The 16,997-nt window shown below is 32.2% G+C and overlaps 2 protein-coding genes and 1 non-coding gene across 4 annotated transcripts in view; 1 reads left to right on the forward strand and 2 right to left on the reverse strand.

The window, feature by feature from the left end:
- The window catches only part of LOC113510700 (G protein-activated inward rectifier potassium channel 3-like), a 51,660-nt gene extending 50,251 nt beyond the window's left edge, over positions 1-1,409 (reverse strand). For both annotated transcript variants that reach the window (XM_026894214.3, XM_026894206.3), the window contains exon 1: positions 977-1,409. The gene's annotated coding sequence lies outside the window, so the exon portion shown is untranslated. The remainder of the gene's footprint in view (positions 1-976) is intronic.
- Positions 1,410-7,505: 6,096 nt separating this feature from the next.
- Trnae-uuc (transfer RNA glutamic acid (anticodon UUC)) lies at positions 7,506-7,577 on the reverse strand. The gene has a single exon. It is a non-coding gene; the product is annotated as a tRNA-Glu (tRNA).
- Positions 7,578-10,911: 3,334 nt separating this feature from the next.
- On the forward strand, positions 10,912-12,987 carry LOC113511421 (protein yellow-like). Its single transcript, XM_026895047.3, has one exon. It carries the CDS (start codon positions 10,980-10,982, stop codon positions 12,330-12,332), a length of 1,353 nt encoding a protein of 450 aa, XP_026750848.2. The 5' UTR covers positions 10,912-10,979; the 3' UTR covers positions 12,333-12,987.
- Positions 12,988-16,997: the final 4,010 nt, after the last annotated feature.

Here is a 16,997-nt window from a genome sequence, read left to right on the forward strand (position 1 = left end):
CACTAAAAATAAAAACGTATAAAGTTTTAGTTCGAAAGTAGAGAACGTTTCAAATAATCAGTCAAAGACATTAAACATTTTTAAACTATTTTTGAAAATTGACAGATAATAGCGACGTTGCCACACTTCGATAAGCAAAAGATATGAACGCTCTTAATATGAGTTATCATACAATCGTTACATGTAGTAGAATTCGAACCACGACACGCAGAATTTGCTTAAAATCCAATGCGTATGCGTATGTAAACTAAACCGTAAGACTTTGATCTTACGATTTAATTTATTCACGTCTCAATCGGGTCATTTACGTTGGACGTTAACTTATGATTGGAGACAGAACGAAAACATATTTAATAAAGATTTTCCATTGAAAGTATTTGTTTAGTTGTAGTATTTTAATGTATGTATGTGTATTTATTAAAACTAAAGATTAAATAAGTACTGAAGAAATAAAGCGGTAAATAAGTACTGAAAAAATATATATTGTAAAAATGAAATACGAAAATGACTATTCAACTATCTATTGCAATGACCTAACAAATATACGGATTATCATATCAGACAACTAGGAAGTCTGTGTATTAATATTCATATGTTAGTCGTTCTTTATATACTATTACGTTCATATAACTTTAATAAAAGAACTAGCTAAATTCAACTATGTAATTTAAAATTAATAAGTAGTGTAACATATATCTATAATATATGTAAATATTCATGAAATATATACAACTAGGTACATAAGTACTATTAAAAATTATGATTTTGAGTAGGAACATTTTTTTTTCAGTTGTTCCACATGAGTACACATTCCACATGTAGATATAACCTAAATTTCATCTAATCAACCAAATTTATTGAAATAGGTAAATAAGTACTACCTACTACGATGATGTAGGTTACTTTAATTATTACACTTGCAGATAACCTAAACACATTTAGATAATGTAAAAAAATGCAAACATATTACACTCACCTTCATATATGGACCTAACATAAAGAATATTTATTTAAATGTTTCGCGAAATACAATTTCACGAAACGATATAACAATAAAAAGTCAAGTCACACACTAGTTAAATTGTCACAGCAATGTATCACAGAAATTTTATTTACGAAAACGGCACTTTCGCAGTCCTCGATTTCATTTATACGATTTCACAGTTTTGCACATGTTCCAGAAAATTCGCAAAAATACAACAATATTTACTGATAAATAAATTAAAATTATTTCTTTTTAGGCATTATATAAATTTTACGCAATAATATTATAATAGCTAGCAAGGAACTTTGAATTTAGAATACGCTGTTTTAAATTTGCGGCGGGAAATATGTTGGCTGCGCGCGACGCGAATGCCGTTCGTATGTTGTACGAACAGTGACTGGCTGAATGATGCTAAATCCTACGATGTATATTCGCAGCCGTTAAAAAATAAATACAACGAGGTGTGATGATGGAGGCTCGCGGAACGATTCATTGGAACTGTTATCTAACGCGTATCTATTCAATATGGTTCTGGTAAGGCGTCATCGTATATTTCTTTCACGTTTCCTAATTTTTTCTGCATCCGATTGGTCAACATAGTCATTACTAAAAGAAATTAATACCTAACGATATTTCAATTAGTTTATTTTAATATAATAACTGCCGGTTAAAGCTACGCGTAATTATTATCAATTAATTTAGTTAAATGAAATGTGACAAGTCGTTGAGTTGAGACGATAATCTTGCTGGAATGCGGTTTGAAACACTTTCTGAATTATGTACCTTATTAAAAATAAAGTAGGTACTGTACATACGGATATGTAACACTTTGTCCTACAAACTAGGACACATATTTTTCATCATTTTAGGTATGTATGTATTAATGTCAAATAGATATTATCGAACTTTCAACTTATCTTGAAAATACTGGCACATATTATTTTCACAAATATTTCATAGTAAAAAAAAAAATTGATGCCTTACAGGCCTGCGTCTCTTTGAACAAAAACCGACAAGATACTTTTTAACTGTTCATATCTATATTTTGTGAAACGCATATTATTTATTTATTTATTTTATTTTCTTTATAAATAGTTGTACAATACTATGAATATTCATGTATTTTATTGTGTTTATACTTCTAGTTATATGCATAGATTAATTTTCCAGTTTCGCTAATATAATAGCCGTGCCAACTCTTATATAACGTTGTATAAAGGTGATCCACCTTGTAGTGCCTATTTATTATGTAAAATTTTTGCAAAACTGCATCTCAGTAACTGCTGAATTTATATCAAATTTTGCTACCAATCAATAGGCAGTTTACTTATTATAAATAAAATTTCAATATTTTGCTAAGTCATACATATAGATACGCAATCTAAGTTGGAAGACCTGAAATCAACACTGTAAAATCCAAGAATTGCAAACGCAGATTACTCTACGCCATTGTGAATTGATACAAAGGATCTACAATTTTCCTTATTTTGAACGATCGGTTAAGGATATTATCTACGTAATCTACACATCGAAGGCAAACAGAAAACAGAGGCGAACCTCACTTCGCTGAAAGTCAAAGTCTCTGTCAACGTAACCAGATTGGGTATTGTGTTACGTATTTGTAGGTAAAAAAAATATTCGCTCAATTTTGGAAAAATGAAAACGGGCATACATAAAGATTTTATATTTACTACTTTATGAGGACTGTTGATAGGTACCTAATGTAGTTTTTTTAATGAGTAATAATGGAATTGTAACGTCGCCTGCGCTATCGGTATATGCTGGCGAGGCATCAGTAATAGATAATAAGTGAGGTTGAAGGCAGTCGGCCCATCATGAAGAATTCGTCAAGAATTAACCACGATGTTTTCCAGGGCGAAACGCGTGGACCTAATAGGGTATATTGCTAGCAATGGATTTGTTAGAATTCATAACTAACAATCATTTTCCCACCAAATAATGTAAGTTGTGAAACATACAGATATAAAGATCTCTATTTTTACTATAAAATTATATTTAGCTGAGAGGTGTTATTGAATCGCGAAATAAGTATATGGCATTAGATTAAATTATCTGTTTTAGGGTTCCGTACCTCCAAAGAAAAAAACAGAAATCTTATAATATCACTTCGCTATCCGTCCGTCCATCCGTCTGTCCGTCCGTTTATTAAAACTCTTTTTCTTAGGAACGCGTGGAGTTATTAAGTTGAAATTAAAATTACATACTCAGGTGTGCAATCTCTTAAATCAGTGAAAAAAATCAAACTTGTATGTCGACGCAATCAAAAGGTACGGCCGTTTAAGTTCCATTTATATTGCCTATTTTGATATTCGCAAAGAAAATCAAAACCTATAACGTACTTCCCGTTGCCCTAGAATAATGAAATTTAGCAAGAAGCAATATCATGTAGCACAAGTGAAGCAAAAAACCCGAAAATGGTAAATTTGCTTAATCAACAAAAAAAATTAAACTTGTTGATTTTGTACGGAACCCTCGTTGCGCGAGTGTGACTCACACTTGATTGGCTTTTTGTTTTTCATATATATGGGTATTTTTATTTCATTCATTTTTATCTCAAAACTGAATCTAAAATGTGCAGTACTGACAGTAGACATTTTGTTCAACAATTATTTCAAGAAAATTATTCTTACTTTCTACCTAATGCGTAAATATCAATATCGGTGACTCATTTGGAAAAAACATATGTACGTACCTTACATATCTACATTACGCGTAACGTGAAGAGACACATTATATATATAATATAACGTATACATTAGTAGATAATATGTAAATACTTATAATGAGTAACTGTACACTATGAATCACTAGAAGAAAAATATGGACCAAACATTTTTTGTAGCAGTTTCATGTGCCTCGCCCACTAACACAGCCTACCTTTATTTCTGGGACAGCACCGTATAAGCACGTCATACGTGCTTATATGTACGTGGCTTACGATAACCAGTAATAAAAGCTTTTATTTGTAACCCATCTTTACAAATAAGTCATTTTTAAAAGAACAAATATATGAGGATGAATAATTTTAGTTTTCTATCGTGACGCAAAATTCAATGCAAGAAGATTGTTCACAATGGTTTTGAGTAAAGAGAACCACTTTATTGACCACATTAAAAAAAAAATGTCGACAAAATAAGGTATATTGTTAGAAATAGGGCTGTGTATTATCCATTGACAGTTTAATATATTATATTTAACCTGATTTAAAAAAACAATACCATATAAGCAGGAAAAAAAGCTTATTATTTGTAATATATCTTTACAAATAAGTCATTTTTAAAAGAACAAATATATGAGGATAGAATAATTTTAGCTTTCTATTCGAGTTAAAATGCAAAAGCACAATGCAAGAAGATTGTTACAGTTTACAATTACAGTTTTGTTTTACAGTAAAGAAATAATCTGTTTAGAATATACGAGTATCTAGTGCATTATACAGTTTGTCAGTTTGATATATTATATTTAACTGAATTGATAAATTAAAAAAACAATACCATATAAGCAGGAAAAAAATCGCTTATGTAGTGTAAATGAAATATATCTTTTTACTTTTTGTTGTGTAGTATGATGAATTTCCCAGTTTTTACGGTGAATATTAAATAAATAATTGTCTTATGACAATGAATAGCATCCATATATTTTGAAAGTAAAATTTACAATGGAAAAAACAAAATACGTTAAGAGATAGGTAAAGTAAAGATAAATAGATTTTTTTTCTTTTTTATACAACTTAGAATGGCAAACAAGCTGATGGTCCACCTGATGGAAAGTGGTAACCGTCGCCTATAGACATGAGCAGTACCATGGACATAACAGAGTATACTATTACTCATTTGAGTGTGGCACTATTGACATCACGTCAAGCATTTCTAGGGCGTTTTCATTATACACGAAGGTCTATGACGTGGTTTTCAGATGAAGATTGTACGAGCCTGCTTAATCAAAAGTGACAATAATTAATTCAAACACAAATTTGAAAAATCAATGATATAAACTAGACGTAGATCTTGAGATCTGCTAACCATATAATCAAGCTACCAACTCATACAGTATATAATAGTTAAACACTGACAGACTGAAAGTTATACTTAGTTAATTATATAATTACACATAATACAAAAAAACACTGCGATAAAGATAAAGATAATAGTAATTATACACATATATATATATATATATATACATACATACGCTGCAGTACATAGTCTCTTTGGGGTTATAAAGTTTCAATTGACAAAATAAATTAATACTACGTCGAAATATCTAGATTAAAATGACCACGTGTATTAATATGTAACCTATCAATTAATACCAAGTATTATGTACCTTATGACGAAGGGATGGGCAGCAGCGTCTCTCTTAAAACATCTGTAAGTCTAACTGCGGTTGCCAACCCGCCTGCCAAACGTGGTAACTACTGGCAGAACGCCCCATCAGGGGAAGGCTTCTATTCGGCAGTAGACAATTAATGGCTGAAATAATAATTATGAATCTATAATTATTATAATAAATATAACTACATAAGATTATGATATAATTAAATATAGATTTTTTAATATGCCTACAATATTATCTATGATAACACAAAACCAAAAGGAAACTACAAAAATAGTCTACATGCATAAGTATCCCACTCGTGTATCTGCCATAAATCTATAGCTATGCTTGCAAGGCATTGTCTTGATTTGAAGATTAAAATATGACAGTGAAATTATAGACATAATATTTAAATTTTTAGGAATAGTAGCGCGTAAAAACTATCATCACATAACAGGGTATTCTAAGATGTCCATGGTCCTGTTAATGTTTTTAGACCATATTTTTTTAGGATTTATAGATGTATCCTTGTATCTATCATACGTATTATTTGCGTCACATATTTGGACAATTCAAGAAATGATTACAACGAAAAATCTTTAATGATCCATCCTGTAGGCCATGTTTTTGCGTTGTTCACATTTATTTATTATGACCTTCAGACAAATTAACGTAGTTCCTGTCCAAATAAAACAATTAAATTTAATGTAATTGATTAAATTACCTACGTATTTAAATAAGTATCTATATATATGTGGTGACTGAGTAAAAACAGTATGTTTCATCTCTTCTTTTCATCTTGGTAATACGCCCTTTATCCATTAGTAGCAAGGTGATAAAGCACGATATGGTACACCAGCCCAAAAAATGAAAACTGACAATTCGACTTAATACAAACATACATGAGGATTATAGTTATGCTTCACTTATGGGAAAAAATTCATGCACAGTAAGGTGACGTAAAAAGATTTTAACAAGAAGTGTCTCAAAGTATTTAAATAAAGGTACACGATTCATGACTTTATGGCGTTATTCTAATTGTGTGCTTTTTAAAACTATAAATTCAATGCTAATAATATTTTTTTCATAGCAACGTTCACATTTAGCATTCCCTGACGAAAATCTGCATCTATTTTTGTTCGACCATAGTAAACGTATAGGATTGTAACAACAAAGAGCCCACAGCGTAAATATTATGACTGAAAAACACAACATGTTGCAGGCATTAACACGAGTTCAGAGCGAGGTTAGTTTATTTCAAAAGTAAGTTTGTTCTAGTAATGCTTTGTGTAGTCACGTTTTCGTGTGGACTTGAATGTTCCTATCAAAGTTGCACGTGGGCCTTTGACTTTGGCATTTTTCAGGGTGGAAAAGAAATAAGTGTATACCTAAGAACGTTTAAGATATAAGTGCGTACTGTGTTGGCAATCGAAACACCGCGTACCGATAGTAAAGCAAGGCGACAATGCCAAGCGACTTTAGCCAGGCCCCAGTAATGGCGAGATGTTTAAATGACAGCAATAATAACAATGTTTCTTCTACGTATTTGTTTATAACAATTACATCCCGTGTATAAAACTAGTGCCCTACAGTTGTTCCTTTGTTTTTGGGTCTGGGAGCATTGAATATCTTTAGAATAAATCGTGAGTCGAACACTTGCTTGTGCTTAATTAAGCAATTGCATATGATTGTGTAATATAAATTAAAATAGAGTTACAGACTAACTCACTTAGTTTAATCATTATGGATTTCTTATCTAGTTAATTAATTAGTTTCTTATAGAGACTTGTCTCGTTTGTTTAATTCTTTGTTGTTTAAAGTTGTTAGATGAAAATGCAACTGTAATCCTGTCTACGCTATTGGTTTACGTTGGCAAAGAACCAGTGAGGGGCGATGGGTGAGGATGAAGGCAGATCAATTGCCATCGAGACGAAAGCTATAATTAGAAATTAACCATGATCTTACTACATATATATTATAAAATAAATTTATCAACATATCACAAGCTTATATCGTATTAATAAATAAAGCGTTATTATTGGTTGATACGGTAAAGGTGGAATAGTAAAAACCATACTTACTATAAAAGAAATAAATGAATAATACGCCCTAAGAAAAAATTACTTTTATGCATTCTTTATATATTACTTAAACAAAAAGATTCATTAATTTCAAAAAGGATTTCCCATACCGGGAATCGAACCCGAGCCTCCTGGGTGAAAGCCAGGTATCCTAGCCACTAGACCATATGGGAGTTGGAAAATAATCTTAAATACTTCAATAGTAGCAGCATAAATTATTAATTAATATTTTTATTAATATTACATACATTTTATAAATATACTAAATAAAACATTAATTATTAATATTCCAATTACAATATAAATTGGATAATTTATTAATAAATATACTAAATAGAGAATAATAATATTTCCATTGCTGCCATCTATTTACTACAACCTAAATCTATATTGCCATTTTAGCAGGTACTCATACTTATGCCATTTTATCATAGATGGCGCTAAGATCAATTATATTTTAGTGAGAATTATAGATGGCGTTGCCTGTGCGTGTAGAGCAATTTGTAATTCATCAAAAATGTAATGAAATAATAGACGAGGATTGTAAATATGAATTATAATATAATAGCTGAAGTAAATTGTGCCGTTCTGTTCTCACTACGGTTTTTTAATTTGTTTAGCAGTTTTCTTCCTGTTAAAACTCAGGTTACGTTAGTGGAACCTCTTATTCTTCCTATTATTGATTATGCTGATATATGTTATCCCGATCTTAATAAAGATCTTCTAAACAAGCTGGACCGACTAGTCAATAATGCTATTGGATTTATCGCCTGTCACCGTAAATATAAGCACAACTCCCACTATCTGTCACAGCTTAAATGGCTCTCTATTCGTCAGCGAAGACAACGAAGGTTACTTTGCACCCTCTACTCTATTATTTTCTCCCTTTTCTCTCCGGAATATCTGAAATGTAAATTTCAATATCTCTCAAAATCTTAATTTCGTTCTAATAACATCCTTTTACTTCTCACACTATTTTAAAAATGTGACTTTATGTCTGACTCTATCACCATTTAAGCGAACTTCCAAATAAATTCATGTTGAAATAAAAAGTTCGTGTTCACTTTTTGAACTCATTACAATAATATTTATAAGTAATATTTATGTATATATTACATTATTAGTTGTTATTTTCTTTACTTATTCCAATAATGGAGTACCTCGTCCGTGTGTCACTGTTTATCCCAAAGGTTGACTAGTAGAGATCGCTACTAGCATTAAGTCCGTCTTTATAATGTTAATAAAATTAAAATTGTTAATAAAATTTGTTAAATAAATAAATAATCTCTGTGTGTGTTGTTTACATCTTGATACTGATATGTGAAAGGCATAGATATTACTGCGCTATTTATGGCCTGTGACATAACATGGCAATAATGGTGGGGAAAGGAATTGTTAATAATGGGGTCTAATAGCCCCATTGCTAGCAAGTTCAAGTTGACCTTCACGTGATTACTCCTGGATATCATGACGGTTAATTCTTATGAAATTCGTTACGAACATATGCATGTTCGTGAATTAATTTATAAAATTGGTTGAGTAGTTTTTGAGTTTATCAGTTACAGACAAAAAAATCTATTTTTCCTCTTTATAATATTAGTATACATTTTAAAATAATAATTAAATAAATACGGACTATTCTCGACAAACAAACATTTAACACTTTCTCTACTTCTATAAGATAGTATGTATATACCAATTTTCTGTTCAAATGCCTGCAATAAATTATTATTTTATTTTAAAACTTTTAGGCCAAGTACTCTTAAATGAAAATTGTGGAATCTTAATCAAAATGAAATTTGGTGTTGACATCTAATTTCAGCAGAAGTTGGTAGGCTCTGACAGTTTGAAGAACGAACGAAGTTCCTTAGTAACTATAAGATACTGAATGTCATTACCCGTGGTTGTTGCATTATATTGTATTGTTTACTTGTTTGTAAAGAAATTGTAATATTAAATTTAACTCAACTTATTCACCATCTAAAGTAATTTTTTTTTTAAATTAAACTCTATGGCAATGAATATACAGAATATACAGTTCTTAAGATTTAAATCTAGCAGCTAAAAATATTTTTTATGCAGGTACAGTCAGCTTGTTTGCCATTCTAAGTTGTATAAAAAAAGGTACATACTTTAATCGTTTTAGAATTAACAATATTATGAAATATACAATAACTGTAAAATGAAATCAACACTCTTTTAAGTGAGTATCCCTAATACGTAGTCAAAATAAAAAAAATACCTTTCAGTAATCTACCTAGCTAAATCAGTAATATTTGTATTGGCTATAGAAATGAGTATGAAATATGGACTAAATATGAGATAGTAACTGAATGTAAACGTTAATTTCAGACATTAGGTACATTTACATAAATGCAAATCGATGCCGCAGTCTAGCCGCTATTGAATAAGATTTTCGCTCATAATCTAGTCATATAGAGCCATAGTTTTTACTATAAGGTTTTTTCCAAATAAATATATATTTCCGATGTTAAATGAATGTGTAAGTTTAGGAAATAAAAAATGTACACCACTGGCTACCTTCTCTGAGACTACCATCTTAAGTATGTATATATTTAAAAGCACTCATTATTTTTTAGGATTTGCAAATAAATGGGTACATTTTGTAGAGTATTGGAAGAACTCTAGAAATGTATATTCATTTAAACATATAGACTACCTACAATTAGCAGCAGTAGGGGCAAAGTGATTGTTAGTAATGGAGACCGTAAACTCCATTGCTAGCAATATAGCTTGTCAGATCGACCTCCGCGCTGCTCCTTTTGGAAACCACTGTGATTAATTATTGTTAAATCCGTGACAGTGAACTAACTAACCTGGTTTCATCCTCACCTACGACCTCTCACTGGTGCTCCGCCAACATATACTGATTGTTACTATTCCATTAAAATCCACTAAGTACATTATGCCGCCACGCTACAGATTACAATACTATATTACAATACTATACTACTCATTTTATTCTGTCAATCTTATGATGAAATTTCATTTTATTTGAAATCTGTATTTTAACTATCTATGATTAGTTGTTTTATTAATATTATGTACGCTATATGGACATAACTTTATAAATAAATTTAAAATGCATATACCTAATACATAAACAGATGTTTTAAAATGAATCCAGACCCTACTACAATTTAAATCGATTGTCTACCAAACCCTTAGCGAAATAGTTATTATAAGTATATACAGAACGATCAGACAGACCCTCTGTCTGGTTAGGGGTGAGATCTCGTGACCTTCATACACCCTTTACACAACAATTGATTGTTATAATTTAATCCACAATAACGTCTCGTTCGGCTGTTTAAACTAATGTTGTGGGTCATGTTTACAGTTGAATATATATTTTAACTTGCTTGAAAGTTTTAAGAAGCTTATATTAAACACCGGATCCAATTGTTTCATTCGCGTCTTCAGTAATGACGTAGTGATATGGTCACGCGCGAAGCTTCGCTGCTCGAAGTCAGTGCGATTTTGTGGCCGTACTTAGGAGTCAGTCGCATCGTTCGCGCCGACCGCGCCACACGCTCACCTCCGCGTAGCCCGCCATGATGCTGTTGGTGTTCCTCATTGCCCTCGCCGCCGCGGCCGCACAAAACGACACGCAAACCGCGCGAACATCCTCAACATCGGCAGTCCGCCGCGAACAGTTCCGAGTTATCTACGAATGGACCTACATCGATTACGAATGGGAATCCCAGGAACAACAAAAGGCCTTCCTCAATACCAGCCGATACATACCACAAAACGTTCTAATCTCTGGAATAAACTTCTACGGAGAAAGCCTGTTTCTGACGATGCCGAGGATGCTGGACGGGGTGCCGGCGACCCTCGCCACGATTCCGGTCCTACAAACCAACACGGCCCCGAAATTAAAACCGTTCCCAAGTTGGAGTGACAACACAATCGGCAATTGCAACGCGTTGCAATTTGTGCAAAATGTTGAAATCGACCGAAACGGCATCATGTGGATTTTGGACAACGGCCGCGTAGGTACACTTACACCGACCCCTGACCCCAAATGTCCACCTTCGATCGTATTGATTGACATGAAGTCAGGAAAAAATGAAATGGAACGTATTCCTTTCCCCCCTGAAATAGTGAATCCTAATACAACTTACTTGAATGATCTTGTTGTGGACAACAGAGGAGATGGTGATTACGCTTACATTACCGATAACAGCGCAGTAGATCCAGGTATAATAATTTTCCGCAGGAGCGACAAGAAATCGTGGAAACTTCGCGACAGTCAGTCAATGATGTCTGTGCCTGAGGCAACATTTTTCCGCATCAATGGAACCAACGTAAATTTACCAGTGAACATCGACGGTATTGCACTAGGCCCGCAGTTCAAAAGAAACGACGACAAGGTCGATAGGACTGTTTACTACAGCCCGCTTTCCAGTTTTAATTTATATGCAATTAATGCTTCTGTTTTGCGTAATGAATCTTTGGCTCAAAATAACAAAAATGACCTTCGTCCATATGTAGTCGACTTGGGTACGAAAGCTTCACAGACAGATGGCATGAAGATGGACTCCACAGGCGTGCTATTTTTCGGTCTAATAGGCAACTCGACTATTGCAGAATGGAATTCAACCACTGATTTCCGCACAGGCCAACGAACGATTGCTCGCGACCCAACATACATCCAGTGGGTAGACCGTTTCACATTCGATGATCGTGGTAACACATACGTGGTTGTGAACAGACTATTCAACTTTGTGAAACAGCAGGTATCTCTTAATGAAATCAACTACAGAATACTCAAGAGTTTTACGGGATCTAAGAGTTATGTGTTCGGTGATGATTTGACGTCAGAATCTCAATATAGCGCGGCGTCGATACCCATGGTAGGTGCATCGCTGCTTATGGTCGCATTCAGCTTCCTACTCGCCTAGTCCACGTCGAGCATCTTGGTCTCGGTCTGGTCGCGACCCTGACCCTGAAAATTACTGTTCATTATGCGACGCTCGGACTGATTTTAAATTATAGAATGCGTAACATAACCAAATATTAAGTTACCTTGACCTCTAGGTCCTTCCAGTGATAATGCGCCTAGACATAATTTATATCTTCTGAACAGCATAACATAGACTAAGTTATTATAGTGATGTGACCTTTGAGTAATTGTTTTTAGATAAAGATGGGTAGGCAGTAGGTGTTCGTTGCAGCGATGCAAAAGTTCGAGGACGGGTTACCAAATGCCGCGCCTCGTTCAACAATAAACATTCCAACATAGGATGTAGGTGCATCTTCGCGTGATATATATTTATTTTAAACTTGTTCATATCATTATTTCATTTACGAAATAAATGTAAACAAAGATATATAAACATTGTAAATGTAAATTGTCCCGATTAGAAACGTAAATCAGTTGAAACTAGGGAATTAATTATAATGTAAAGTGACTTAATTATATGAATTTTAGTTAGTAACGTATGTTTAACTTAAATTGTATAATAATATGGGTATACAATAATATAACTAAACTGTACGAAAGACATTGTGATTGATCGTGACTGAGTTTAAGATATAAATAAACATGTATAAAAATATTGTCAGCTATATTATTTCCAAACACCCTGCTAATGAAATCATCATGATTTCAACATAGGCATTAGCATAAATAATTAAATTATGTACGTACATACGTACATACATAATTTCATTTTATACTTAATTCTAAAACAAATCCATCATAATAAGTACCTAACTACGTCATTATTTCTTAAAATGTTATACTCCAATATTAAAAACGCAGCTATATACCTATTATAGCTCATTATCATCTCGACACTTAATTGTGATTGTAATTAGCATAAGTAAACAAAACATTATAATATGAGCGTTGAATATTTATTATTTCAGTCAATTTACAATTATTAGAAAGTTACGTATACAAAGAAAATTCAAAAATGTAACTTGTGTTACTTATACGAAGAATTAACAATTCAAAAACAGTACAGAAAACAAGAACTATTTTATGGGCTAAATTAACTTTTCTATTGCTTAATATTTAGAAAAATAAACCTAATCATATTTGCTTATCATATTTGTTATTATTTCAACTAACATAACGCTCTACCACATGCAAACCATCAACTATAGAAATATAAACAGCACTATTAAGTCAGAGACGCCCACGGTACCTCTTACTACTCATTGGGAATTCCAAAAATGAGAATCCAACAATTTAATAATTATTAAAAATTTTCATATCAACTTTTTTTAATATTCCAGGGTACAAAATGGAAATTTGAAACTCTCTTGCCTAAATAAAATAATTATATAAATATCTCCACCTATTATTAATATGATTCGTCAATTTACTGATAGCTAATGTTTTACGAAACAAATGTTTTGTCGAGTGAGACTTGCCAAGCATTGTCTCATACACTAAAAACGAATCTATTAATTATTAATGAAAGCCAACGTAACAAACAATCGAAACAAAGCTGTCACGCTTAACCAAATCGAATTTTAAGCTAATCAGTCGCCTTTTGTGTCATTGGGTTTTTTCTAATTATTCTTTTATACTTATTATTTGAGGATTTAAAAATAATTTTTGTTTGTTGTCTGTATACAGAGTCAAATTGTACAAAAGACGTCTGCTTCGATACCTCTTTCCTACTTGTTGTTTTGCTTTGCCGCAAAAAAACTATGATTACTATGTTTCTGTTTGATAAATATAATAAAGAAATTACAAAGATAATATGTTTATTCCGTGACAAAGATCTAACACCTCAATTGTTAGGAAGACAATCCATAAAAGGGTTCTATTATATACATACATAACATAGGGTTCTATTATATATGGGTGTAATAATATACAATTATACCCATATATAATAACTTAATAATTAAAACTATATATAACAGGAACATAGATATTATAGAATATATTCCATGACATCTTTCCACTTTCCACCAAGAGTAAAAGACTCGATTCTCTACCGCCTCTCAAGTCTATAGGTGACGGTTACCACTTTCCATCAGGTAGGTCGTCAGATTGTTAGACATTCTAAATTGCATATTTTCTTAATAGGTACATATTTGACATATTCAGTAAACAATCGTAGTATCTTTCTTTTGAAATTGGTAAAAATAATAATAGGTATTTAATCAATGCATACAATTTTCTTTTTTTAAGTGTACGAAATACGGAACATTGAAAAGGAAGACAAGTCGTATGTTATATCTTAACGCCGAATCCCTTAACAGTTAAACATATCTTTCATTAAAAAAAAATACAATTTAAATATATGAAAACTATTAAAATTTGATGAACAAAAAGAAAGTTTGAAACACTTACTAAAATATTTACGCCAACTGTAAAAAAAATATCTTACTACAATACTAGGTACAAAATTTTATATCTTAGTAACAATATTTACTTATACTTATGTTAATTACTGTATAATATCTATACTTCGTATATTATAGCATGGTGCGGGAGACGATATGTGTAAAAAAGAATAATAAATCGTAGCTTGATGATTCAACAAAGTGTTTGATTTTGAATACCTCATGACGACCTCAGTGGTGCAGTGGTGGGCACGTTACTTTGCGAGATTCCAGGTTCGAATCTCAATCAGGCTAAAATAGGAAATGAACCTTTTTAAATTGGCTTGAGTCTGGGCGTTCAAAATTATATTACTAGATTTCAATTTTAATTCCTCATAAAAACAGTTCTTTCATAGCAAAAACTGACTAAATAATATCATCTGTCACCCACAACATACTACAACGAACAGAGTATAATATTATCTTAGCATGTTTATTATCTACATCTCGCTATTGGTGCCTGTTTACACGCATATCTACTCTCGCCTGTTTTTACTTATACGTGTCTCCGTTACCTCAGTTTGCTTCGCGTTAACCGGGACATCTTACAACACAATACGAATGCACAAGAGGCCTTAGAAACGTAAAGTTGACATCTCGTCGTTTTATCTTTTTATTCGAATACAACTCGTATGTTCTCAATTACTACTATCATAGATGTGAAAGTGAGTTTGTTTGTTGCCTCTTGCCGCCTTGGCGTAGTCGGTATAACATTTGTTATATACGTGTTATTTATGGGATAGACAAGGATATAAGTTACTTTTTATTCCGGCCATGAACATATCCCAGACACGCGAACATGTCTTGAGTAAAAGCAAGTTAAACATAAATTTTATATACTTATCCGGATTTGACACTGATATAAATAACCGCCAACTCTACACATAACAAATTGGCAAATTTTGTATCATCATCTCAGCTATTATCTGTCCACTGCTGAACATATGCCTCCCCAAAAGACATAAGCAACAGCCCTGAGTCACCTTCATCCATTAACTCCCTGCAATGTATTTGAGGTCGTTACATCTAGTGTGGATGGTTCATCTACACTGCGTTTGCCCGCACAGTATCGCCACTCAAGAACCTTCCCCATCCGTTGTCAGGCTATGTTACCAGCCCATTGCCAACTTTTTGTATATTGACGTTAAATTGTCAATCATAACTCTCCTAAAGATTTCAATAGTAAATAATCGCTACTAAATTTAATGCTTGACTTTGAAAATCTTAGTCAATATTTTTTATGCAATTTAGAATGGCAAACAAGCTGACGGCCCACCGTTTGGAAAGTGTAAACCATTGCCTATGAGCAGCACCATGGACATAACAAAGTATACTGTTTCACCCATGATACCTCCTATGTGTTGCCATTCTTGAGAAATAAGGTATTATGCCTCTGTACTCCGTTAATTCACTGCCATATCTCACCCTTCAAACCGAAAAACAACCATGCAAACATTACTGCTTCACGGTTTAAACACGAATGGGACAGAGGTACTTTTGTACAAAGCCTCCCTCTGATTAGTATATCTTAGACCTAATAAATTATACAATACTTTTTCAGATCAAATTTAAATATATTTAATTGACTTAAATATTCTTTTACATAATACACACATGTAATTAATACTTGAAATTATTCAATTTTAAACTAATTTCACTATTCTTTTTTACCGGCGGCGTTACAATGTTTAATTAATGAACTAGTTGTCAACTGTCAAACTAATAAAACCGGTTAAGTTTGATAATTGTGATTGTATCAGACCCAGATTCGATGCACGGAAGATTTTCACTGGTTTTTTGCGCCTCGACAAGAGGATAACGTAGAAAGTAAATGTCTTCGATGAAAGTTCATTTGCTAGAGTTACGACGTGAAATGCCATTTCTTTAGAAATCAATTATAATTTGATATGTGATTGACAGCTGATACATTATACCTGGTTTACATTATCAAATACAAAGTTTTTTAAGTGTTAAATTGCAGGAACAAAATATGTAAATATAGTTAATGTAAAGTTTTAATTGATCAAATAGACTTCTTACATTAGAATGTTTTCAAAAGCGAATGTAAAGCTGAATATTTGTTTTTATAATTATTAAAATGCTAAAATAATATTAGATATTTGTTAATACACAATTAAAATATATTATTAATAACCAATATTTGTTCATCATTAACAGAATTGTGTAATACACAAAAGTTTACACAAAATAGATTTTTT

This window comes from Galleria mellonella, unplaced genomic scaffold (assembly GCF_026898425.1).
Source record: "Galleria mellonella isolate WM207_F2 unplaced genomic scaffold, CSIRO_AGI_GalMel_v1 utg139, whole genome shotgun sequence".
In the NCBI taxonomy this organism is placed as follows: Eukaryota; Metazoa; Arthropoda; class Insecta; order Lepidoptera; family Pyralidae; genus Galleria; species Galleria mellonella.

Excerpts from the sequence above, each read along its gene's own strand:
- LOC113511421 (XM_026895047.3), top strand. The coding sequence starts at position 10,980 with ATGATGCTGTTGGTGTTCCTCATTGCCCTCGCCGCCGCGGCCGCACAA.